We start from the raw sequence: 25,755 nt of genomic DNA on the forward strand, positions 1-25,755 counted from the left end.
GATTTGAATGGGTGAAATAATGTGGAATGACTAGTAACTCTAAACATAGGAAGGTCTCTTCTCCAGCCCTAATGACTGGAAACGCACCATGCCATTTCATTCTGGTAGATTGATCTGATTGCCAAAGGAGCATTCTGTAGCTATATAGGACTCTAAAAATCAAGTAAGGGCTTGTTATTTCTCTCTCACATTAGAATTTCACCTGTATACTCTGTCAAAGAGACTGACCTTCCTTGATCTTAGGATGAGGGTATAGTGAAAGGAGCGTAACTTTCTTGTGTATCAAATATGTAGTGTGTGCATCTGTGCTCAGTTGCTCAGTCATATCTGACTCTTTGCAGCCCCATGGACTGTAGCCCATCAGGCTTCTCTGTCGATGGAATTTTCTAGGCAAGAATACTGGAGTAGGTTGCCATTTCCTCCTCTAAGGGATGTTCCCAACCAAGGATTGAACTTGAATAACCCATGTCTCCTCTAGCGCAGAGGGATTCTTCACCACTGAGCCACCAGGGAATCCCAATTCTGTCTTCTGTGTGTGTGCTCAGTCACTCAGTCACTCAGTGACTCCATAGAATGTAGCTCGCAGGCTCCTCTGTCCATGGAATTTTCCAGGCAAGAATACTGGAATAGGTTGCCATTTCCTCCTCAAAGGGATCTTGCTGACCCAGGAATTGAACCTGCATCTCCTGTGTCGCCTGCATTGGCAGGCGGATTCTTTACCACTGAGCCACCTGGAAAGCCCCAACAAGTATGTGGGGCTTTTAGTAAGTGAGCATTTGTATAGGGGTAAGTCTGTTATATTCCCTAGCCTGTTCTGTTATTTGTCAAACAGGAAGACAGAAAGTTGTCATGGTTCTTTGTAATACTCCAGCCAAAATTAAATAGAATAGTGCCTCTTTCAGTGTGCAAATTGATATAAGTAGACCTGCCACACTATTATTTTCCTACTCCTAGCATATAGAGAAAGGTATCTGTAGACATTAATATGTTGTTTGTTGTTGTTCAGTCACTCAGTCATGTCTGACTCTTTTTGACCCCATAGGCTGTAGCATGCCAGGTTTCCCTGCCCTTCATATCTCCTGAAGTTTGCTCAAACTCAATGTCCATTGAGTTGATGATGCCATCCAACCATCTCATCCTCTGTCACCCCCTTCTACTTCTGCCTTCAATATTTCCCAGCATCAGGGTCTTTTCCAGAGAGTCAGTTATTTGCATCAGGTGGTCAAAGTATTGGAGCTTCACCTTCAGCATCAGTCCTTCCAGGGAATATTTAGGGTTTATTTCCTTTATGATTGACTGGTTTGATCTCCTTGCTGTCCAAGGGACTCTCAAATCTTCTCTAGCAGCACACTTCAAAAGCATCAATTCTTCAGTGCTCAGCCTTCTTTATGGTCCAACTCTCACATCCGTATGTGACTACGGGAAAAACTATAGCTTTGACTATATGGACCTTTGTTAACATAGTGATGTCTCTGTTTAAATACTCTGTCTAGGTTTGTCAAAGTTTTTCTTCCAAGGAGCAAGCATGTTTTGATTTTATGTGTACACATTCAATATGAGATATGTAATAAAATTGATTGTATTTTGGATCCTAGAAATGAATAATCCTTCCAGGTTTGGCATTGGAGTAGATGTAGTCATGAAATTATTATTCAGTTTTCATTATCCAAATGAGTTGGAGAAGTGAAACAAAAATTAGACTTCATCCCATCTAGTGTCTTTAAATATATCCCATTGCCTTTATTTATATCAGATTCCGAGATTTGTGTTTTGTGCTTATGTTTATAACTTTAAATGTTCCAATACTGTTTATTATAGCAGACAGTGTTATGATAATGGAAAGAGCATAGGCTTAGGGGCCTTAAGTGCTAGGCTTAATTAGGTGCAGGCTTTGCCATTTCCTAGCTATATGAGTAAAACAAGACACTGATCTTCATGGTTGTTATTATTTCCTTCTAATTTTAAAATGGTGATAATTATAGCACCAGTCTGTCAGGATTCTTATGAAGATTAAATGAGATAGTGAATTGAAAATGATAAGCTCAACATATCAAGTATCCTATTTTTCTTTTTCCCCTTAACATGATTTAAACCAGCATTTCTCAAAATATGTTTTGTTGAACCACATGCTGTTTCTTAAAAAATGCTCACTAGTTAACTGAAATTATTCCTTCTTGGAAAGAACAGGTATTAACATATTTAATGGTGCTGAGGAACTTGTCTTAAACCATTTTCTGGTGGTTTTACTTTCTCACATCTAGCATTTTCTAAATTTATTGTGTCATTGCAACTTTTTGGTATGCCTGTTAACAGTAGATTTTATTGATGGGATACAGTTTGGAAAAGGTGAATTTAGTAATTGGGTCCAGATGCTGTTTGATATCTAAGTGTTTGGCTTCATTGAACCACAGCTACCATTATAATATCCTATGTTCTCATTGACGCTAGGCCAGCTTAGAAGTTTGGGATTGTTTATGTTGCAGTGGATAGGATTAGAGTTTGGAAGGCCAAGTTTCAGTGGCACTCCTGCCAGTTGTAGCGGTATGGCCCTGAATGGACTTAATCTCTACATAGACAGTTCTCAGGTTCTTCATCTATAAAATAACACCTGATCTGCCTCACAAGATTGCTGGAAGAATCCATGTGAAAACAGTTTTGAAAATGAAAAATGCTGTCAGTGGAAGGTTACTATCCCAGGAAAAAGAATTTAGGATCAGGGAATATAGAATAGGGTTTTTTTGAGTTATTCTGCTTCTCTTTTGAGCAGGTTTGGACCCCATCTGCTACCTGCCTGAAAACATTTCAACTGCTCGGTTTCTTAATAAAAAAAAAATGATTCCCAGATGAATGTGCCTGTATATCAGTAACTCTATCCTTTGTCAGCGTTTTTGTACCTGTTTGGACTGGAAGAAACACAAGCTGGAATCAAGATTGCCGGGAGAAATATCAATAACCTCAGATATGCAGATGACACCACCCTTATGGCAGAAAGTGAAGAGGAACTCAAAAGCCTCTTGATGAAAGTGAAAGTGGAGAGTGAAAAAGTTGGCTTAAAGCTCAACATTGAGAAAACGAAGATCATGGCATCTGGTCCCATCACTTCATGGGAAATAGATGGGGAAACAATGGAAACAGTGTCAGACTTTATTTTTCTCGGCTCCAAAATCACTGCAGATGGTGACTGCAGCCATGAAATTAAAAGACACTTACTTGTTGGAAGGAAAGTTATGACCAACCTAGATAGCATATTCAAAAGCAGAGACATTACTTTGCCAACAGAAGTCCGTCTAGTCAAGGCTATGGTTTTTCCTGTGGTCATGTATGGATGTGAGAGTTGGACTGTGAAGAAGGCTGAGTGCCGAAGAACTGATGCCCTTGAACTGTGGTGTTGGAGAGGACACTTGAGAGTCCCTTGGACTGCAAGGAGATCCAACCAGTCCATTCTGAAGGAGATCAGCCCTGGGATTTCTTTGGAAGGAATGATGCTGAAGTTGAGACTCCAGTACTTTGGCTACCTCATGCGAAAATTTGACTCACTGGAAAAGACTCTGATGCTTGGAGGGATTGAGGGCAGGAGGAGAAGGGGACGACAGAGGATAAGATGGCTGGATGGCATCACTGACTCAATGGATGTGAGTCTGGGTGAACTCCAGGAGTTGGTGATGGACAGGGAGGCCTGGCGTGCTGCGATTCATGGGGTCGCAAAGAGTCGGACACGACTGAGTGACTGAACTGAACTGAACTGAGAGATGCCATTTCCCAATACATGATGTAATTTAGCATCATGTAACTATGGCTGTTGTTAAATATTCAATACTGATTTGTAACTATGATGCGAAGGAGAAAAGATTGTTTGGATTTAATTAATATTCTCTAATTAATAGATTTAATCCTCAGCCTTCTATTACTTTATTTCCACCTGTAGTGTTTTTCTTTTCTGTTAGTAGGCATTAAACAAAATAATGTTGCTTTAACATTAAACACTATGTAAATGAAGAGAAGTCTTATTAATAACTTTTAATACTATTTTTTCTTTTGTTGTTTTATTGGTTGGTGTTAATGGAGACAGTTGTATAACTCATTTCCTTTCTGTGTCTGGAAAAACTTAGGTGGTACTTTGAGTAAGATTTGTGAACCTTTAGAAAGATTGAAACATGTTTTCTATGATTGTAAAGTCAACATTTCACACAGTGCCAAGCTGTACCTCAGTATTGTAATATTTGGGCTTTTATGTCTTTGAAAATAAAAATGTCCATTTGTGATTTTTACTATTCTAGATGAAAACTGTGAGTCACTTTTCCTTCATGAAACTTGAGAGGGCTATTGATAATAGTTTTATGTTTGCTGTCTAAATGCTATGAATACTCACTCTCCAGTTTCACAGAGACTCTAATTTTAAGGAAGTCTTTTCATCATATAAAATAGTGTTCCTGGCAATAAAGATAAACATCATCCTTCATCATAAACTACTTTTTCCTTTACTTGATGTACAGAGACAGTTGTGACACCAGGTTGGCAGAAAATGTTCCATTCCTGTTTTTTTTGTCAGTCAGGAAGTTCTCCCTTTATCCTTAAAATAAATTGTATCTGTGAGTTTTAAAAACAAAACCAGTAACCTATCCTTGTTATTCATTACAGAAACAGTTTTAAAGAGTATAGAAGTAGTATTTTATAATTTGAATTTCATTGTCAGAATTCTGAAACTGTATCTTTAAAAATAAAATTTAAGAAAGTATTTGGTAAGCTTTAATTATTACTATTTCTGTTGCGGAATTGTTCTAGAGTGCATATTATAATGTTTTTATTTTTTATTTTTCTTTTTGTCATATTAATTTTGATACTTCAAGTCTTTCGCTCTCTCTTTAGGGTATTATAAATCATATTTAAAACCATGCAAACACCAAAATGAATTTAGTTAAAATCTGCTTTGGTTTTATAGTGAGTTTATTAATAATTATGCCTTCTTTGTTAGCAAGACCACAGTAGTGAAAACCATATTTCACCTTTTACATGCATAATTGGATGATGTCACAAGATACTGATATTAAAGAGCATATCCACAGGAATAGTTGAAAATAGGTGCTGCATGGAAAAATACTAGAACCAGTTACCTCTGTCAAAAACCATATGACCAAATATAGGGGGAAAAAATAGATTTTGACTGTGAACTGATCTCAGGCCATTTACTAGTGGAAAGAAACAGCAAGATGGCCCTTTTTACTTTTTTTTTTTGACTTTTAATAATAGCAGAAGATATTTTGGAAATTGGCACATTATGGTCAGTGTTGGGTTATTTTTGTTTTTCAAGATTTTATGATAATTTTCATACATAGAGAAAAGGTGAAAAAATTGCACTGTGAATACCTATGTATCCACTACCCAGATTCTACCCCTAACATTTTGCTGTATTTGCTTTATTATGTGATTATCCATTATTAATTTTTTTATCTGTCTACTATTGCATCTTATTGTTTTAGACATTTCACATTAAGTTGTATATGTCTAATACCTTCAGTCTGAAACCCTTCAGCATGCGTTATCATTAGCTAGTTATTTATAGTTCTTTTTTCAGATAAAATTACAGTAAAATGCACAGATCTTAAGTGTACCATTTAATAAGTTCTTAGCAAATGCATTTACTTGTGTAACTAAGAACCTTATCAAGATAAAGAATATTGCCATCACTCCAGAAAGTTCCCTCATGTCTCTTCAAAGTCAGTTTCTGCCATTACTCCCACCCTCAAAAGCAACCACTCTTAGAATGTTTTTCACCATATGTCAATTAATTTTGCTTGTTCTAAAAATTCATATAAAAGGAGTCATGCTGAATGCACTCTTTTGGGGCAAAACTTCTTTCACGTATCATAAAGTTTTTTTGAAATTCGTTTATGTTGTTATATATATCAGTAGTTTATTCCTTTAATTGGTGAATAGTATCTATCATATGGCTATACCACAACTTATTTATGTAGTCTCCTATTGATGGATATTTGAGTTGTTACTAGTTTGAAGCTATTAACAAATGAAGATGCTATGAAAAAACTTGTGCAAGTCTTTTGTGAACATGTGCTTTCCTGTGTGAAAATACCTAAGAATGGAATCACTGGATCATAGGCTAGGTAAACATTTAATTTTATAAAAAAGTTTCAGACAGTTTTCCAAGTTTTTATACCATTATTTACTCCCACCAAAATGCCAGAGCATTCTGCCCATCCACCCCCACACCTGGTTTTGTAAATCTTTTTCCTTTTAACTATTCTAGTGTGTGTGTAGTGGTATTTCATCATGTTCAATTTTAATGTATATTTACCCAATAATGTTCAGCATCTTTTCATGTGTTCATTAAGCACATCTGTATTCCTTTGTGAAATGTCTGTTCAATCTCTTTGCTCACTTTAATATTTGAATATTTGTCTTATTTTTAAGTTGAGAGAGTTCTTTTATACATCCTGGATACTAGTCCTTTGTCAGATATGTTTTGTGAATATTTCTCCTACTTTGTGCCTAGCCCATTCATTTTTTTAAACTGATGTATTTTGTGGAGAAGTTTTCCACTTTGATGAATTATAATTTATTGATAGTTTTTATTGCTTTCTGTGCCCTTTCTGAAAAACCTTTGTCTACCCTAATTGCCAAATTTCTGATATATATTTATTACTTATAAATTGATATAGCCATTAAAAAAATTTACTTAGATGTTAAAGCTTTCACCCAGTAGCCAGAGCTTCTCACTTAGGACTTATGCTGGCTTAAAAGAAGTCTCATTCCCATCAGGAAGCTTGGCAGAGCCTCTTTTCTTCATCCATCAAAGGGCAGACAGAAGAAGCAAAAACAACATTCTCACAGCATTTAGAACAAAATCCACAATCACAGAAAGCTAACCAAAATGATTTCATGGATCACAGCCTTGTGTAACTCAATGAAGATATGAGGCATGTGGTGTAGGGCCACCCAAGATTAATGGGTCATGGTGGAGAGTTCTAACAGAATGTGGTCCAGTGGAGGAGGAATTGGCAATACACTGCAGTATTCTTGCCTCAGGAACCCCATGAAAGTATGAAGAGGCAAAAGAGATGACACCAGAAGATGAGCCCCCAGGTCTTTAGGTATGCTACTGTGGAAAAGCAGAGAAATACTCCAGAAAGAATGAAGAGGCTAGACCAAAGAGGAAACAGTGCTCAGTTGTGGATGTGTCTGGTGGTGAAAGTAAGTTCAGTTCATTTCAGTTGCTCAGTCGTGTCTGACTCTTTGCAACCCCATGAACCGCAGCATGCCAGGCCTCTCTGTCTATCACCAACTCCTGGAGTTTACCCAAACTCATATCCATTGAGTCAGTGATGCCATCCAACCATCCCATCCTCTGTCATCCCCTTTTCCTCCTGCCCTCAACCTTTCCCAGCATCAGGGTCTTTTCAAATGAGTCAGCTCTTTGCATCAGATGACCAAAGTATTGGAGTTTCAGCTTCAACATCAGTCCTACTAATGAACACCCAGGACTGATCTCTTTTAGGATGGGCTGGCTGGATCTCCTTGCAGTCCAAGGGACTCTCAAGAGTCTTATCCAAGACCACAGTTCAAAAGTATCAATTCTTCGGCCCTCAGTTTTCTTTATAGTCCAACTTACACATCCATACATGACCACTGGAAAAACCATAGCCTTGACTAGACAGACCTTTGTTGACAAAGTAATGTCTCTGCTTTTTAATATGCTATCTAGGTTGATCATAACTTTGCTCGCAAGGAGTAAGTGTCTTTTAATTTAATGGCTGCATTCACAATCTGCAGTGATTTTGGAGCCTAGAAAAATAGTCAGCCACTGTTTCCACTGTTTCCCCATCTATTTGCCATGAAGTGATGTGACCGGATGCCATGATCTTAGTTTTCTGAATGTTGAGCTTTAAGCCAACTGTTTCACTCTCCTTTTGCACTTTCATCAAGAGGATTTTTAATTCCTCTTCACTTTCTGCCATAAGGGTGGTGTCATCTGCATATCTGAGATTATTGATATTTCTCCTGGGAATCTTGATTCCAATTTGTGCTCCTTCCAGCCCAGCCTTTCTCATGATGTACTCTGCATGTAATTTAAATAAGCAGGGTGACAATATACAGCCTTGACGTACTCCTTTTCCTATTTGGAACCAGTCTGTTGTTCCATGTCCACTTCTAACTGTTGCTTCCTGACCTGCATACAGGTTTCTCAAGAGGCAGGTCAGGTGGTCTGGTATTCCCTTCTCTTTAAGTCTAATGCTATAAAGAACAATGCTGCATAGGAACCTCGAGTATCAGGTCCATGGATCAAGGTAAGTTGGAAGTAGTCAAACAGGAGATGGCAAGAGTGAACATTGACATTTTAGGAATCTGAACTAATATGGATGGGAATGAACAAATTTAGTCCAGGTGACTATTATGTCTACTACTGTGGGCAAGAATCCCTTAGAAGAAATGGAGTATCCCTCATAGTCAACAAAGGAGTCCAAGTGCAGTATTTGGGTGCAGTCTCAAAAATGACAGAATGATCTTGGTTTGTTTCCAAGGCAGACTACTCAACATCACAGTAATCCAAGTCTATGTCCCAACCACTAATGCCAAAGAAACTGAAATCAAACAGTTCTATGAAGACCTACAAGACCTTCTTGAATTAACACAGAAAAAAAGATGTTCTTTTCATTATAGGGGATTGGAATGCAAAAGTACATTAAGAGATACCTGGAGTAACAAGCAAGTTTGGCCTTGGCATATAAGATGAAGCAGGGCAAAAGCTAACAGTTTTGCCAAGAGAACACATTGATTGATCATAGCAAACACCCTCTTCCAATGACACAAGAGATGACTCTGCATGTGAACATCACCAGATGGTCAGTAACAAAATCAGATTGATTATATTCTTTGTAGCTGAAGATAAACTCAGCTGAAGATAAACAAGACTGACTGTGGGTCAGATCTTGAGCTCCTTATTGTAAAGTTTGGGCTTAAATTACAGAAAGTAGGGAAAACCACTGGACCATTCAGATATGCATGTGCACTTATTTGCTTCAGTCATGTCTAACTCGGTGCAGCTCTATGGACTGTAGCCCACTATGCCCCTCTATCTATGGGATTCTCCAGGCAAGAATACTGGAGTGGGTTGCCATTCCCTCCTCCAGAGGATCTTCCCAACCCAGTGATCAAACACCAATCTCCTACACTGCAGACAGATTCTTTACAGTTAAGTTTCTGAGGAAGCCCAGACGATTCAGGTATGACCTAAATCAAATCCCTTATGATTATACAGCGGACATAATGAATAGGTTGAAGGGATTAGATCTGGTAGACAGAGTGCCTAAAGAACTATAGACAGAAGTTCACAATATTGTGTAGTGGGGTGTGACCAAAACCATCCCAAAGAAAAAAATGCAAGAAAAAAAAATAATAAATGCAAGAAGACAAAATGGTTGTCTGAGGGAGGCTTTACAAATAGCTGAGAAGAGAAGTGAAAAGTAAAGGAGAAAGGGAAAGATATACCCAACTGAATGCAGAGATCCAGAGAATAGCAAGGAGAGACAAGAAAGCCTTAAGTGAACCATGCAGAGAAATAGAGGGAAACAATAGAATTGGAAAGACTAGAGATATATCCAAAAAAATTAGAGATACCAAGGGAACATTTGATGCAAAGATGGACACAATAAAGGACAGAAATCGCAAATATCTAACAGAAGCAGAGTAGATTAAGAAGAGGTGTCAAGAATACACAAAAGAGCTATACAAAAGTGGTCTTAATGACTGGGATAACCATGATGGTGTGGTCACTGACTTAGAGCCAGACATCCTGGAGTGTGAAGTCAAGTAGACCTTAGGATTACTATGAACAAAGCTAGTAGAGGTGATGAAATTCCAGTTGAGATATTTCAAAAGATGAAAGATGATGCAGTTATAGCACTGCACTTAATATTACAGCAAATTTGGAAAACTCAGCAGTGGCCATAGGACTGGAATAGGTCAGTTTTCCTTTTAATCCCAAAGAAAGGCAATGCCAAAAAATGTTCAAACTAACATATAAGTTCACTCATTTCACATACCAGCAAGGTAATGCTCAAAATCCTTCAAGCTAGCCTTCAGCAGTACGTGAACTGAGAAATTCCAGATGTACAGGGTGGATTAAGAAAAGGCAGAGAAACCAAGATCAAATTGCCAATATCCGTTGGGTCATAGAAAAAGCAAGGGAATTCCTGGAAAACATCTACTTCTGCTTCATTGACTAAACTAAAACCTTTGACTGCAATGGCACAACAAACTATGGAAAATTCTTAAAGAGATGGGAATTCCTGCAGCCATGAAATTAAAAGATATTTGCTCCTTGGAAGAAAAGCTATGACCAACCTAGACAGCATATTAAAAAGCAGAGACATTACTTTGCCGACAGGTTCTGTTAGTCAAAGCTGTGGTTTTTCCAGTAGTCACATATGAATGTGAGAGTTGGACCATAAAGAAAGCTGAGCACTGGAGAATTGGTACGTTTGAATTGTGGTATTAGAGAAGATTCTTGAGAGTCCTTTGGACTGCAAGAAGATCCAGCCAATCCATCCTAAAGGAAATCAGTCGTGAATATAATTGGAAGGACTGATGCTGAAGCTCCAATACTTTGTCCACCTGATGCAGAGAGCCAACTCACTGGAAATGACCCTGATACTTGGAATGATTGAAGGCAGGAGGAAAAGGAGGTGACAGAGGATGAGATGATTAGATGGCACTACCGACTCAATGGACATGAGTTTGAGCAAACTCTGGGAGATAGTGAAGCACAGGGAAGCCTGGCGTGCTGTAATGTATGGGGTCACAAAGAGTTGGGCACAACTTAGCAATTGAAGAATAACAATGAAAACAAATCTAAATATCTCAGCAAAATATATAAAGACAGTGGGGCTTTTTTATCACTGCCTCAGGGTTTTGTTTGTTTATTTGTTTCAATACTTAGGGCATTTTAAAATTTTGTTGAGTATTATATTGATGTTTAGATGACAGGAAGGGATGGCAAAAGTGAATTATTATCAGGCAAGGGAGAAGAGAGTATAAAGTTGCTTTGGAAAATCTAAATCTAACATCCTTCTCTTTCCCTCCTTCTCTTCTATACTGGCTATTGCCCACCTTTTTCTTCCCCTGTTGTCTCTGATCCAAGGTATCACTGCTTCTAGGCTTTCTTGATTCCAACAACTGGAATTGAGAGTATAGCTGAAATTCTATCTAAATTTTTAAAGTTTTCTCAGGATATGGACAGTTTATGAATATGCATTATCCCCAAGAGAACTATCAGATTATAAGTAGTGATCTGTTATTAGTAGGTCTACTTTCACAGTTGTTTGGTTTAATCATTTTCTCTCTTAGAGCAAGCATTGATTTTAATAAAAAATTTGAGGGTAAAACTGATTGTTCTTAAGACCAATCAAGAGTTGATTGAAGAAAAATCTATATTGGGATTTTGAGAGACTATTCAGTAATATTATGGATGAGTAATTTTAGATTTCCTATTAGAGATTTTAGTTTTTGTTTTAAAAAGGCCTTTTATAAATTTTTATTTCCTTAGAGAAAGATCTAGAGAAGCAAAAATGGAAACAAAACCAACAATCTCTCAAAACTAGAGTGAATATTATAGGTGGATTTTAATGTACTTGGGGACTCATCATACAAAGAATCAATGTAACATGATGAATTTTGTAAGGATATGGAAGCCCAGTATCTCCTACTCTGTGTGTGTGTGTGTGTGTGTGTGTGTGTGTGTGTTAGTCTCTCAGTTGTGTCTGACTCTCTGCGACCCCATAGACTGTAGTCTGCCAGGGATTTTCCAAAAAGAATACCTGACTGGGTTGCCATTTCCTTCTCTAGGGGAAGTCCGCTACTAACAGAAATTAATTAGGAGTCCAGTGTCTGCAGGGTTTATCTGATCCTAGCTAGAAGATCTCTGGGTTTTATAAAATGGATTGATTTTCACAGCGCTGTGGAGTGAAGAACAGTTCAGTTATCAGTAGAAATATTGTTGTTCTTATACTTATCACAGAAGTCTTGATGTGAATAACTGTTTCAGGATCTACTTTTATTTTTGGCCCTGGAGGCTTAGAATGGCACAGGGTCTACCACTAGAGTAGCCAGTAATATGTGTATGTATAAATAAATTTATTTATGTATTTATGCACGTGAGATGAGTTCTCTGGTGGTGCTGGCAGTGGATATTTACTGCTTGTGCAGTTTTTTCCAGTGGCCTTCTTTGAGATCTACCAAGATTTTCTTCCCAGCCATTTTTATTAACTCAGAAGTAAAATGTTGTTCATTATCACCTGCTCAGAGACACTTGATCAGTGCAGAATGTTCCAAGGAAGCCAAAGAGATTTTTTAATGCCTTATATAATGAAAAGTTACCGTTGAGGCCTGAAAGTCCCACTTCCATTTATTTTGTTCTGTTACCTCCTCTGATTCTCCACATCGTAATTATGTGTACTTTTGAACTCTGAGGTAGCAGTGTTAAAAATGAATAGGGATGAATATCAGTGATTAGATTTTTTTTTATAACCTTTCACTTACTTTTTTTTTTTTTTTTAATTGTTACAGAAGAAGCTACTATGGAGGAAACTGGGCCAGTTTTAGCTTTTCAGGTCTGTTGTCCTGGCTAAAGGAACACCAGGTAAAATTCTTATCTTATTTTCTTTTTTTTAGTTAATTATCTTATTTTTTAAAAATATATTTATTTTAATTAGAGACTAATTACTTTACATTATTGTATTGGTTTTGCCATACAGCAACATGAATCTGCCACGGGTGTACACATGTTCCCCATCCTGAACCCCCCTCCCACCTCCCTCCTCATACCATCACTCAGGGTCATCCCCGTGCACCAGCCCCAAGCATCCTGTATCCTGCATCAAACCTGGACTGGTGATTCATTTCTTATATGATATTATACATGTTTCAATGCCATTCTCCCAAATCATCACCCACCTCCCCCCTCCCCCAGAGTCCAAAAGACTCTACTATACATCTGTGTCTCTTTTGCTGTCTCGTATACAGGGTTGTCGTTACCATCTTTCTAAATTCCATATATATGCGATAGTATACTGTATTGGTGTTTTTCTTTCTGGCTTACTTCACTCTGTATAATTGGCTCCAGTTTCATCCACGTCATTAGAACTGATTCAAATGTATTCTTTTTAATGGCTGAGTAATACTCCATTGTGTTTATGTACCACAGCTTTCTAATCCATTGATCTGCTGATGGACATCTAGGTTGCTTCCCTGTCCTGGCTATTATAAACAGTGCTGCGATGAACATTGGGGTACACGTGTCTCTTTCAATTCTGGTTTCCTTGGTGTGTATGCCCAGCAGTGGGATTGCTGGGTCATTTTGGCAGTTCTATTTCCAGTTTTTTAAGGAATCTCCACTCTGTTCTCCATAGTGGCTGTACTAGTTTGCATTCCCACCAACAGTGTAAGAGGGTTCCCTTTTCTCCACATCCTCTTCAGCATTTATTGCTTGTAGACTTTTGGATAGCAGCCATTCTGACTGGCGTGAAATGGTACTTCATTGTGGTTTTGATTTGCATTTCTCTGATGACTAGTGATGTTGAGCATCTTTTCATGTGTTTGTTAGCCATCTATATGTCTTTTTGGAGAAGTGTCTATTTAGTTCTTTGGCCCATTTTTTGATTGGGTCGTTTATTTTTCTGGAATTGAGCTGCAGGAGCTGCTTCTATATTTTTCAGATTAGTTATTTGTCACTTGCTTCATTTGCTATTATTTTCTCCCATTCTGAAGGTTGTCTTTTCATCTTGCTTATAGTTTCTTTTGTTGTGCAGAAGCTTTTAATTTTAATTAGGTCCCATTTGTTTATTTTTGCTCTTATTTCCAATATTCTGGGAGGTGGGTCATAGAGGATCCTGCTGTGATGTATGTCAGAGAGTGTTTTGCCTATGTTCTCCTCTAGGAGTTTTATAGTTTCTGGTCTTATGTTTAGATCTTTAATCCATTTTGAGTTTATTTTTGTGCATGGTGTTAAAAACTATTCCAGTTTCATTCTTTTACAAGTGGTTGACCAGTTTTCCCAGCACCACTTGTTAAAGAGATTGTCTTTTCTCCATTGTATATTCTTGCCTCCTTTGTCAAAGAAAGATGTCCATAGGTGTGTGGGTTTTTCTCTGGGCTTTCTATTTTGTTCCATTGATCTATATTTCTGCCTTTGTGCCAGTACCATACTGTTTTGATGACTGTGGCTTTGTAGTAGAGCCTGAAGTCAGGCAGGTTGATTCCCCAGTTCCATTCTTCTTTCTCAAGATTGCTTTGGGTATTGGAGTTTTTTTGTATTTCCATACAAATTGTGAAATTATTTGTTCTAACTCTGTGAAAAATAACGTTCGTATCTTGATAGGGATTGCATTCAATCTATAGATCGCTTTGGGTAGTATACTCATTTTCACTATATTGATTCTTCCGATCCATGAACATGGTATATTTCTCCATGTATTAGTGTCCTCTTTGATTTCTTTCACCAGTGTTTTATAGTTTTCTATATATAGGTATTTAGTTTCTTTATGTAAATATATCCCTAAGTGTTTTATTATTTTCATTGCAATGGTGAATGGGATTGTTTCCTTAATTTCTCTTTCTGTTTTTTCATTATTAGTGTAAAGGAATGCAAGGGATTTCTGTGTGTTGATTTTATATCCTGCAACTTTACTATATTCATTGATTAGTTCTAGTAATTTTCTGGTGGAGTCTTTAGGGTTTTCTATGTAGAGGATCATGTCATCAGCAAACAGTGAGAGTTTTACTTCTTCTTTTCCAATTTGGATTCCTTTTATTTCTTTTTTTGGTCTGATTGCTGTGGCCAAAACTTACAAAACTATGTGGACTAGTAGTGGTGAAAGTGCGCACTCTTGTCTTGTTCCTGACTTCAGGGGAAATGCTTTCAATTTTTCACCATTGAGGATAATGTTTGCTGTGGGTTTGTCACATATAGCTTTTATTATGTTGAGGTATGTTCCTTCTATTCCTGCTTTCTGAAGAGTTTTTATCATAAATGGATGTTCAATTTTGTCAAAGGCTTTCTCTGCTTCTATTGAGATAATCATATGGCTTTTATTTTTCAATTTGTTAATGTGGTGTATTACATTGATTTATTTGCAGATATTGAAGAATCCTTGCATCCCTGGGATAGAGCCCACTTGGTCATGGTGTATGATATTTTTAATGTGATGTTAGATTCTGATTGCTAGAATTTTGTTAAGGATGTTTGCGTATGTGTTCATCAGTGATATTGGCCTGTAGTTTTCTTTATTTGTGGCATCTTTGTCAGGTTTTGGTATTAGGGTGATGGTGGCCTCATAGAATGAGTTTGGAAGTTTACCTTCCTTTGCAATTTTCTGGAAGAGTTTGAGTAGGATAGGTGTTAGCTCTTCTCTAAATTTTTGGTAGAACTCAGCTGTGAAGCCGTCTGGACCTGGGCTTTTGTTTGCTGGAAGATTTTTGATTACAGTTTCAATTTCCGTGCTTGTGATGGGTCTATTAAGATTTTCTATTTCTTCCTGGTTCAGTTTTGGAAAGTTGTACTTTTCTAAGAATTTGTCCATTTCTTCCAAGTTGTCCATTTTATTGGTATATAATTGCTGATAGTCGTGTCTTACAATCCTTTGTATTTCTGTCTTGTCTGTTCTGATCTGTCCATTTTTATTTCCAATTTTTTTGATTTGATTTTTCTCCCTTTGTTTCTTGATGAGTCTGGCTAATGGTTTGTCAATTTTATTTATCCTTTCAAAGAACCAGCTTTTGGCTTTGTTGATTTTTACTATGGTCTCCTTTGTTTCTTTTGCATTTATTTCTGCCCTAATTTTTAAGATTTCTTTCCTTCTACTAACCCTAGGGTTCTTCATTTCTTCCTTTACCAGTTGCTTTAGGTGTAGAGTTAGGTTATTTATTTGACTTTTTTCTTGTTTCTTGAGGTATGCCTGTATTGCTATGAACTTTCCCCTTAGCACTGATTTTACAGTGTCCCATCGGTTTTGCTTTGTTGTGTTTTCATTTTCATTTGTTTCTATGCATATTGTGATTTCTTTTTTGATTTCTTCTGTGATTTGTTGGTTATTCAGCAGTGTGTTGTTCAGCTTCCATATGTTGGAATTTTTAATAGTTTTTCTCCTGTAATTGAGATCTAATCTTACTGCATTGTGGTCAGAAAAGATGCTTGGAATGATTTCAATTTTTTTGAATTTACCAAGGCTAGATTTATGGCCCAGGAAGTGATCTATGCTGGAGAAGGTTCCTTGTGCACTTGAGAAAAAGGTGAAATTCATTGTTTTGGGGTGAAATGTCCTATAGATGTCAGTTAGTCTAACTGGTCTATTGTATCCTATAGATGTCAGTTAGTCTAACTGGTCTATTGTATCATTTAAAGTTTTTGTTTCTTTGTTAATTTTCTGTTTAGTTGATCTATCCATAGGTGTGAGTGGGGTATTAAAATCTCCCACTATTATTGTATTATTGTTCATTTGCGCTTTCATAGTTGTTAGCATTTGCCTTACACATTACGGTGCCCCTATGTTGGGTGCATATATATTTATAATTATATTTTCTTCTTGGATTGATCCTTTGATCATTATGTAGTGTCCTTCTTTGTCTGTTTTCACAGACTTTGTTTTAAAGTCTATTTTATTTGATATGAGTATTGCTACTCTTGCTTTCTTTTTATTTCTATTTGCATGGAATATCTTTTTCCGGCCCTTCACTTTCAGTCTCTATGTGTCCCGTTTTGAGGTGGGGCTCTTGTAGACAACATATGTAGGGGTCTTGTTTTTGTATCCATTCAGCCAGTCTTTGTCTTTTGGGGGCATTCAACCCATTTACGTGTAAGGTAATTATTGATAAGTATGATCGCATTGCCATTTACCTTATTGTTTTCGATCGAGTTTATACACCCTTTCTGTGTTTCTTGTCTGGAGAATATCCTTTAGCATTTGTTGGAGAGCTGGTTTGGTGGTGCTGAATTCTCTCAGCTTTTGCTTGTCTGTAAAGCTTTTGATTTCTCCTTCGTATTTGAATGAGATCATTGCTGGGTACAGTAATCTGGGCTGTAGGTTATTTTCTTTCATCACTTTCAGTATGTTTTGCCATTCCCTCCTGGCCTGAAGAGTTTCTATTGAAAGATCAGCTGTTATCCTTATGGGAATCCCCTTGTGTGTTATTTGTTGTTTTTCCTTTGCTGCTTTTAATATTTGTTCTTTGTATTTGACCTTTGTTAATTTCATTAATATGTGTCTTGTGGTGTTTTGCCTTCGGTTTATCCTGTTTGGGACTCTCTGGGTTTCTAGGACTTGGGTGATTATTTCCTTTCCCATTTTAGGGAAGTTTTCAACTATTACCTCCTCAAGTATTTTCTCATGGTCTTTCTTTTTGTCTTCTTCTGTGACTGCTATGATTTGAATGTTGGAGCGTTTAACTCTGTCCTGGAGGTCTCTGAGATTGTCCTCATTTCTTTTAATTCGTTTTTCTTTTTCCTCTCTGATTCATTTATTTGTACCATTCTATCTTCTACTTCACTAATCCTATCTTCTCCCTCCTTTTTTCTACTATTTGTTGCCTCCAGAGTGTTTTTGATGTCATTTATTGCATTATTCATTATATATTGACTCTTTTTCATTTCTTCTAGTTCCTTGTTAAACCTTTCTTGCATTTTCTCAATCCTTGTTTCCAGGCTATTTATCTGTGATTCCATTTTTATTTCAAGATTTTGGATCATTTTCACTATAATTTTTGTAGTAATTCTTTATCAGGTAGTTTCCCTATCTCTTCCTCTTTTGTTTGGTTTGGTGGGCATTTATCCTGTTCCTTTACCTACTGTGTATTTCTCTGTCTCTTCATCTTGTTTATATTGCTGAGTTTGGGGTGTCCTTTCTGTATTCTGACAGTTTGTGGAGTTCTCTTTATTATGGAGTTTCCTCGCTGTGGGTGGGGTTGTTATTGGTGGCTTGTCAAGGTTTCTTGGTTAGGGAAGCTTGTGTCAGTGTTGTGGTGGGTGGAGCTGGATTTCTTCTCTCTGGAGTGCAATGAAGTGTCTAATAACAAGTTATGAGATGTCAGTGGTTTTGGAGTAACTTTAGGCAGCCTGTATATTGAAGCTCAGGGCTGTGTTCCTGTGTTGCTGGAGAATTTGCATGGTATGTCTTGCTCTGGAACTTGTTGGCCCTTGAGTGGTGCTTGGTTTCAGTGTAGGTATGGAGGCGTTTGATGAGCTCCTGTTGATTAATGTTCCCTGAAGTTAGGAGTTCTCTAGTGTTCTCAGGATTTGGACTTAAGTCACCTGCTTCTAGTTTTCAGTCTTATTTTTACAGTAGTCTCAAGACTTCTCATTATGTATAGCATCAGTGATAAAGCATCTAGGTTAAAGATGAAAAGTTTCTCCACATGAGGGACACCCAGAGAGGTTCACAGAGTTACATGGAGCAGAGAAGAGGGAGATGGGAGTTAGAGGGGACCCAAATGAGATGAAGTGGAATCAAAAGAGGAGAGAGCAAACTCGCCAGTCATCACTTCCTTATGTATGCTTCACAGTCTGGAGTGCTCAAAGATGTTCATGGAGTTACACAGAGAAGAAAAGATGGAGGAAGGAGACAGAGGTGGCCAGGAAGATAAAAGGGGGAATGAAAAGGAGAGAGACAGATCCAGCCAGTAATCAGTTCCCTAAGTGTTCTCCACCGTCTGGAACACACAGAGATTCAGAGAGTTGGGTGTAGAAGAAAAGGGGGATGGAAGAGACAGAGGTGACTTGGTGGAGACAAAGGAGATTCCAAAAGGGGAGAGAGCAATCAAGCCAATAATCTCTCTCCCAAGTAAAAATGGGTACTGAAGAGTGGGTTCTTAAAGGTACAAAATTGATAACAAATACCAAAAGCAAAGATTAATAATCTATAGTAGAGATTTGACTTTCAAAAATACAATATTAAAGAAAAGAAGAAGAAGGAAAAAAGAAGTCACAAAAATTATGAAGAAAAATATGAAGTTTGCTTTAAAAAAGTCTTTTTTTTTAAATTTTATTTTTTAACTTTACAGTATTGTATTGGTTTTGCCATATATCAACATGCATCTGCCATGGGTATACACGTCTTCCCCATCCTGAACCCCTCTCCCTTCTCCCTCCCCGTACCATCCCTCTTGGTCGTCCCAGTGCACCAGCCCCAAGCATCCAGTATCGTCTTTTTTTTTTTTGAAAAGTAATAGTAGGTTATAAAAATGAAAATTAAAGGAGTAATAGAGGACTTAAAAATTTAAAAAAAAAGAAAAAAAAAAGCATGATCGTAAAAATTGTAAAAATATATCTAGGACTTTCTCTGGTGTTGTTGTGGACAGTGTGGGGTCAGTTCATTTTCGGATATTTCCTTGGTCTGGCTTATATTTCTCAAGATCTATAGGCCCCTTCCTATGTAGTCCGTACTAACAACGGGGTTTTAATCTATTGCACCTGTCACTTCCAAGGCGGTTCCCTCGCTTTTAGCTTCTTCTGTTTGCTCGCCTCTTCAGTGTCTGATTTCCACCCTGACACAAGGGGGGCGGTGGTGGACACTTTTTTTTTTTTTAGGCTCACTTGTTCAGTCACGCTGTCGGAAGAGTGGGACTCTGCAAACAAATAACACTGGCGTGTGCTTGCAGTATCTCAGCCACATTGGGCCTGCCCCTACTCATGGCGCATGCACCCTCCTTGCCCATACAGCTCAGGCTCTAGGTTGCTCCGCCAGTAACTGCCCGAGGCCGGCCCTGGGCTGCATGCACCTCACAGGTCTAAGCTTCTCAGGTTTAGGCACTTGGGTAGTCCTCAGAGGCGCAGACTCCATTGGGCCTGCATTTTGTGCCCTTCCCAGCTCAGAGCAGCTCGGGTGATGAGGTGTTTGGCGAGTGTGGTCACTGCCACTTATCGCCTCTCCTGTCCCTGCCACTCGGTTTTCTGGGTGTACAACCGACACACCTTCTTAGGCTGATGATGACTGTCCAGAACCCCAAGAAGTCTTAGTTAGCAAAGAAGCTTGCTTGCAGTTAGGTAGGTAATGTCTCTGGGGCTGCAATTGCCGCCTTCCAGCTCTGGCTGCCTGTCATCAGAGGGGGATGGTCTGCAGCCGGCTAGTTCTGTTCAGCCCTTTGTTCTGTTGTGCGGGCCTGGCAGTGTCTTAGGGCTTTTCGTGTGGTAGCTATATCCCACAGTCTGCTTTGCTAGCCCAAAGTAGTTCGCTCTGATTGTCCTCAGGGCATTCATGCCTGGTCCTTACTCTAAGCAAAGCAGCCCTTGCTCCGTGCCCAGTCCCCGCTTGCTAGTGGAGGGTGCAGACGTCTGTGCTGCTTCTCTGCTGGGGGAGTTACCGTTGGGCTCATAATCTGTGGGTTTTAATTATTTAATTATTTTTCCTCCCTATTTTTTTGCCCTCTGTGCTTCCAAGGCTTGCCACAGACTCTGCAGTGAGAGTGTTTCCTGATGTTTGGAAACTTCTCTCTTTTTAAGACTCCCTTCCCAGGATGGAGCTCCGTCCCTCCTTCTTTTGCCTCTTTTTTTGTCTTTTATATTTTTCTTACCTCCTTTCTGAGACAATGGGCTGCTTTTCTGGGTGCCTGATGTCTTCTGCCGGCATTCAGAAGTTGTTTTGTGGAATTTACTCAGCGTTTAAATGTTCTTTTGATGAATTTGTCGGGGAGAAAGTGGTCTCCCCGTCCTATTCCTTTGCTATCTTAGGACCGCCTGAGTTAATTATTTTTTAATTGAAGGATAATTGATTTACAGAATTTTGTTGTTTTCTGTCCAAGTTCAACATGAATTAGTCATAGGTATACATATATCTACTCCCTTTTGAACCTTCCTCCCATCTCCCTCCCCATCCCACAGAACTGCAAAAGCCCAACAGGTAGAGATTTATAACAATAATATAAAGTGTGACTGAATAAATGCATATACATATACACCCATGCTGCTGCTAAGTCGCTTGAGTTGTGTCTGACTCTGTGCGACCCCAGAGACGGCAGCCCACCAGGCTCCTCCGTCCATGGGATTTTCCAGGCAAGAGTACTGGAGTGGGTTGCCATTGCCTTCTCCGATATACACCCATAAGCATAATTAAAACAGTCTAAGAAAAATAAAATACAATAGATTGACCTGGCGAACAAAGGAAACCAAAAATTATTTCTTCCAGTTCAGAACGAAAACTAACTAAAGTACGAATTGGAAAACAAAATTAAAGCAAGGTGCCAAGTGGGGAATAAGGCAATGTAACAAATATGTTGAGAGGAAAGGAACAGAAGAAAGAATAGACATGCAAAGTTAAATAGAGGGAGATAAAGGTTTATATACATTAAATATTAATTGCAAGGGGAAAAGAACAGTAGGAAAAGCAAACAAAGGAGTAAATGTAGAAAACATAATAGGTTTTTAAAAATTAAAAGTGAAAAAGGAGACGAAAAAAAAAAAAGGAAGAAGAAAAAAAAAAGGAAAATTCCATAGAACTGCAAAAGCCCAACATAGAGGCAGAGGTTTATAATAACAATAAAAATATGACTGAGAAAATAAAAAAGCTGAGGAATTTACCTAGATTTCATAGTGCCAGTAAAACCGACAAGTACAACAGGGCGGGGGGGTGGGGGGGCGGGAAGAAACTGAAAAAAAAAAAGTAAAACGTAAAAATCCGTAAGATTCTACAGAACAAGTCAAAACATAAGACTAATAAGTGTTTTTATTTTATTGAATCACTGCTGTCAGAGTCATTTCCCTCCCTGGGAAAAGTCCACCTCACCTCCCTAGGATGCCCTCCAACACTGTCCTGACCTCTGAACCTGTTGTAGGGGCAGCTCAGATTCTAATCTGGTCCTACTTCTGTGTGTTCTTGCCGCCAGTGTCCATAGATATCAGAACTAGTGTGTTTTCTTTTGTGAAAGCTCTCAATGTCCTTTTATATATTCCTGGACATTGAGTCTGCCTAGTTGATCGTATAGAGTAAATCTTCAGCTTATACAGCTGGTTTTGCGTCTTCTACCTTAGCCACACTGCCCCTGGGTTTCAATTGTGGTTTTACTTCCACCTCTGCATGTGCATCGTCCACTGGGGTTTGCTCCTGAGGCTGCCCTGGAGGACTTGGGTCTGCCCCAGTGAGGACCAGGTGTGGAGGTGGTGCAGCTTCTTGGTCACAGGTTATGGCAGCACCAGGTACTCGGGAATTGACGGCTAGGGCAGCAGGAAATATAGTGCTCTAGAAAGTTATGGCAACCAGTATTGGCCAATACACTCCAGTATTCTTGCCTGGAGAACCCCCCTCTCTGACAGAGAAGCCTGGCAGACCACAGTCCACAGGGTCACAAAGAGTTAGACGTGACTAAAGTGACCCTGTGTGCATAGACGCAAGAGGTTTTATTTTTGGCCTGTGGCAGCTCTGCCCCAGTGCAGTTTGTGTGTGAAGGTGGCGCAGCTGATTGGCTTGTGGAGACCCTGGCAGTGCCAAGTATTCAGGGACATGGACTTCCTCTGCCAAAGGAGTTATGGCCCTATCAGAGTCTTTTTCCGAGCCTCTAGTAGCTGGCAATCAGAAGGCCTCTTTGACCAGTCTTTCTCCATAGCTCTGACTGTTCAGGCACTTACAGGGCTCCCTTTCCTGGCTTCCATCTCTGTTGATTGGCATGTCAAGCACATAGAGGGTCCCTGCTGCCTCGGGTCCTACTTTGTAGGTCGGCCTGTCAGGCACTTAAAGGAGCACCCTGGGTGGGGTCCTACTCCGTTTGATGGGTCAGCCTCTGAATCCTTCAGCTGCTGGATCCTGGCATGGAAAGAGAGAGGCTTTGGTGATAGCCCCACCCCCAATGCGTGACTCAGCAGTATTGCCTTGCTTCCATGGCTGCCTGGCTTTCTTCCACAGGCATTTCCCACTACAATCTCCTCCCTTACATCCCCTCGATCTGTTTCCTCCACAGTCAACAGCAGCCCTTGACCTGGGTTTGCTCCACAAACCCTAAACTCCAGCTCCCAGTGGCTGTACCTTCTAGGGGACCTGCTTCCCTGTCTGGGGTATGTATGGCTGTGGCAAGGATTGATTCTCATTCCATTTAGGCTGCCACAGATCAGTTGTTTCACTCTCAGCCTTAAATTTTTCTCCTCTCACTCAGACAGTTGCCCCAATGTGGGAATCGGACCCTTGCTTCAGTTCCCCCACCCACTGAGGGGAGGTTCAGTCCTACTAACACTCCTGTTTTTTCCCCTAATTCCTTCATCCTGCTGAGTTTTGCATGGTTCTATATATTCTTTTCTGCTGGTCAGGTACTCCTGTCTGCTCTCAGCTGGTGTTCTGCATGCCCTTCTGTGTCTAAAGGTGTATCCATGGAGAGAGATGTACTCCATGTCCACCTACTCCTCCACCATCTTGTTCTCCCTTACCTTCTTTTTTAATTTACTAGATTGTATTTTGTGTCATATAATTACTTTGTGTTGAAGAAGACATGAAGGTTCATCTGTATTATAGGGTTGATAATTTTTATTTACTTATTTAACAAAAATTCTGTAGTCACCTTTTCAGCTAATATCCCAATGCTACTAAAATATAGTAGCATCCCTTTTTAAGTATAAATAAATATGATGACTGAAGAATAAATCATATATGTTTGATACCATGTTCTAATTACTCTGTATACACAAGTATCAGGCAAATATTTTTCTCCAAAATATTCTTTCAAAAAAATATCTCTATCCTTACAAAATCTCACATATTACTAGTTCTTTCAGTTAGTATGTTTTGGGGGGAAAATCTGAGTATTTTGGGAAGATACATTAATTTGAAATGATCTGTCATTGGTGGTTTTGCTTATATAGAAGTCACCTGATAGAATAATTAAAAACAAAAAACAAGGAAAGAAATTTCATATATGTTTAGTAATTTTCCCCCTCAGAATAGAATTTCACTACTCCAAAGTTAGACATCATTCTAAAGTAATTTTTATAATATTTACAGCATACATTTAACATGCAGAGTTGGTTATGTCTTGGAATTTACCAATTTTTATGAGACATTAAAAACTGTCCTAATTTTCTATAAATGGTAATTGTAGCTTGATATGGAATTCCTTCTGAGAGCATCATACATAGACTAAGAAACTGCTGTATCTCAGAAGTGTTTAGACATTTGGGGAAGAAGGGTGATAGATTCTAGAACATTGTATTCAGGTAACTAATAATAATACAGCTAAGACTTATTAAGCACTTATTATGTACCAAGTATCAAACTAAGCATTTCAGTTTTCTTGATTGATTTAATAAGTGACTCAAAAAGTACCTGTAGTGATGACAAAGAAATTGACATTGAAGATGTACTGAAGATTCAGTTTGAATGCAATTCAGTATGCAGTTAGACTGTGGAAAAACAAGCGATATTTGTGAAGTAACATTTCATGTAATAATTCAAGCTATGTATAAATCAAGAAAGTAAATGATGTAAATAGATTCATTTAGCTATTTTTTTATCAATATGCCTCGATTATTTTATGTTGATCAGGAACCATTTTTTGAATGTAATCCTTGGCAAGTGTGTGTGAGGGTCACCTTACATTGAAGCATATTCAGTCCTTCCATGAGAAAATTTAGCCTAAATTCTCAGAACAATGGCAACCTAAATATAAATATCTTAACTGTCTGAATGGAAAATTTTGGGTGAGTGAAGGGAATTTTTAAAAAATAAATTTTGGTAATGGATTAGATTTATTAAAACAAGGTATTTTTGTAGACATTTATTTTAATGCTTCTTTTACTACTCCAGCATCTTGACTTTGTCATCTTATCCTTTTTCTCTTCACATGCTTCTTTTTTTCAGGTTGGTAACCCTGTTCAAAGCTCCTATATTTCACCTCCTCTTCTTTTGTGTTGGGATGTTTATGATTATCTAATAATTATACTTGATAATAAGAACTGTCTGCTGCTACTCTTTGTCGGTTTAAAATGTTAAATTCAAGACAGTAGAGCCTTTTAAAAATAATTATTGCCTACTTTGTGAAATCTGTAAGTTTTGAAACTTTCTGAGGTGAATTTACTTAAAACAAAGGCTATTATAGTTATATCTCACTACTAGTTTATTGAGCATATATAATACATTAAATATTGTTTTTTCTCTGAGAAATGTGTATCAAGTAGAATAAAATTTTAAACAGATTAAAAATTGGCCCTTGAGATTTGGAAAGGTTTCTTGACATCTTCAGAAATCCCCTGTATTCAAATATTGTATGATGTGATTTTCTCCATAGAATATAATTGGAAATTATTGAAAAATTTAAAAGGCCACTTTCAATCCTTAGTAAGAATTTGAAAGTGTGTTAGCTCCTCAGTTGTGTCCAACTCTTTGTGACCCCATGGACTGTAGTCTTCCAGGCTCCTCTGTTCATGGGATTTCCCAGGCAAGAATACTGGAGAGGGTTGCCATTTCCTTCTCCAGGAGATCTTCCCAACCCAAGTATTGAACCCAGGTCTTCTGCATTGCAGTCAGATTCTTTACCATCTGAGCCACCAGGGAAGCCCTAGATTCTTTACCATCTGAGCCACCAGGGAAGCCCTAGTAAGAGTTTATACACTTTATTATGCATTCTTATTTTTAGTGTATTTCTAAATATAAAATATTTAGTTTGATTATTATAAAGTCTTTAGTTATACTGGGATGAGTACTTTTCAAAAATACTTTTACGTATAATCAAGATTTGACACAGCTACTCACCAACTTTCAAATATCTGAAATTAAGTAGAATGAA

At 38.3% G+C, this 25,755-nt stretch overlaps 1 protein-coding gene across 3 annotated transcripts in view; it reads left to right on the forward strand.

Annotated features, from left to right (window-relative positions):
• Positions 1-25,755, forward strand: part of CHM (CHM Rab escort protein) — a 249,696-nt gene that overhangs the window by 68,163 nt on the left and 155,778 nt on the right. For 2 of the 3 annotated variants that reach the window (XM_061409549.1, XM_061409551.1), the window contains exon 3: positions 12,577-12,649. The exons of the other annotated variant lie outside the window; for it this stretch is intronic. In XM_061409549.1, the coding sequence (XP_061265533.1) occupies positions 12,577-12,649 (73 nt within the window). The remainder of the gene's footprint in view (positions 1-12,576; positions 12,650-25,755) is intronic. 3 annotated transcript variants of the gene reach the window in all.

The sequence above is a fragment of the Bos javanicus genome, chromosome X (genome assembly GCF_032452875.1).
Source record: "Bos javanicus breed banteng chromosome X, ARS-OSU_banteng_1.0, whole genome shotgun sequence".
NCBI classification, from domain to species: domain Eukaryota; kingdom Metazoa; phylum Chordata; class Mammalia; order Artiodactyla; family Bovidae; genus Bos; species Bos javanicus.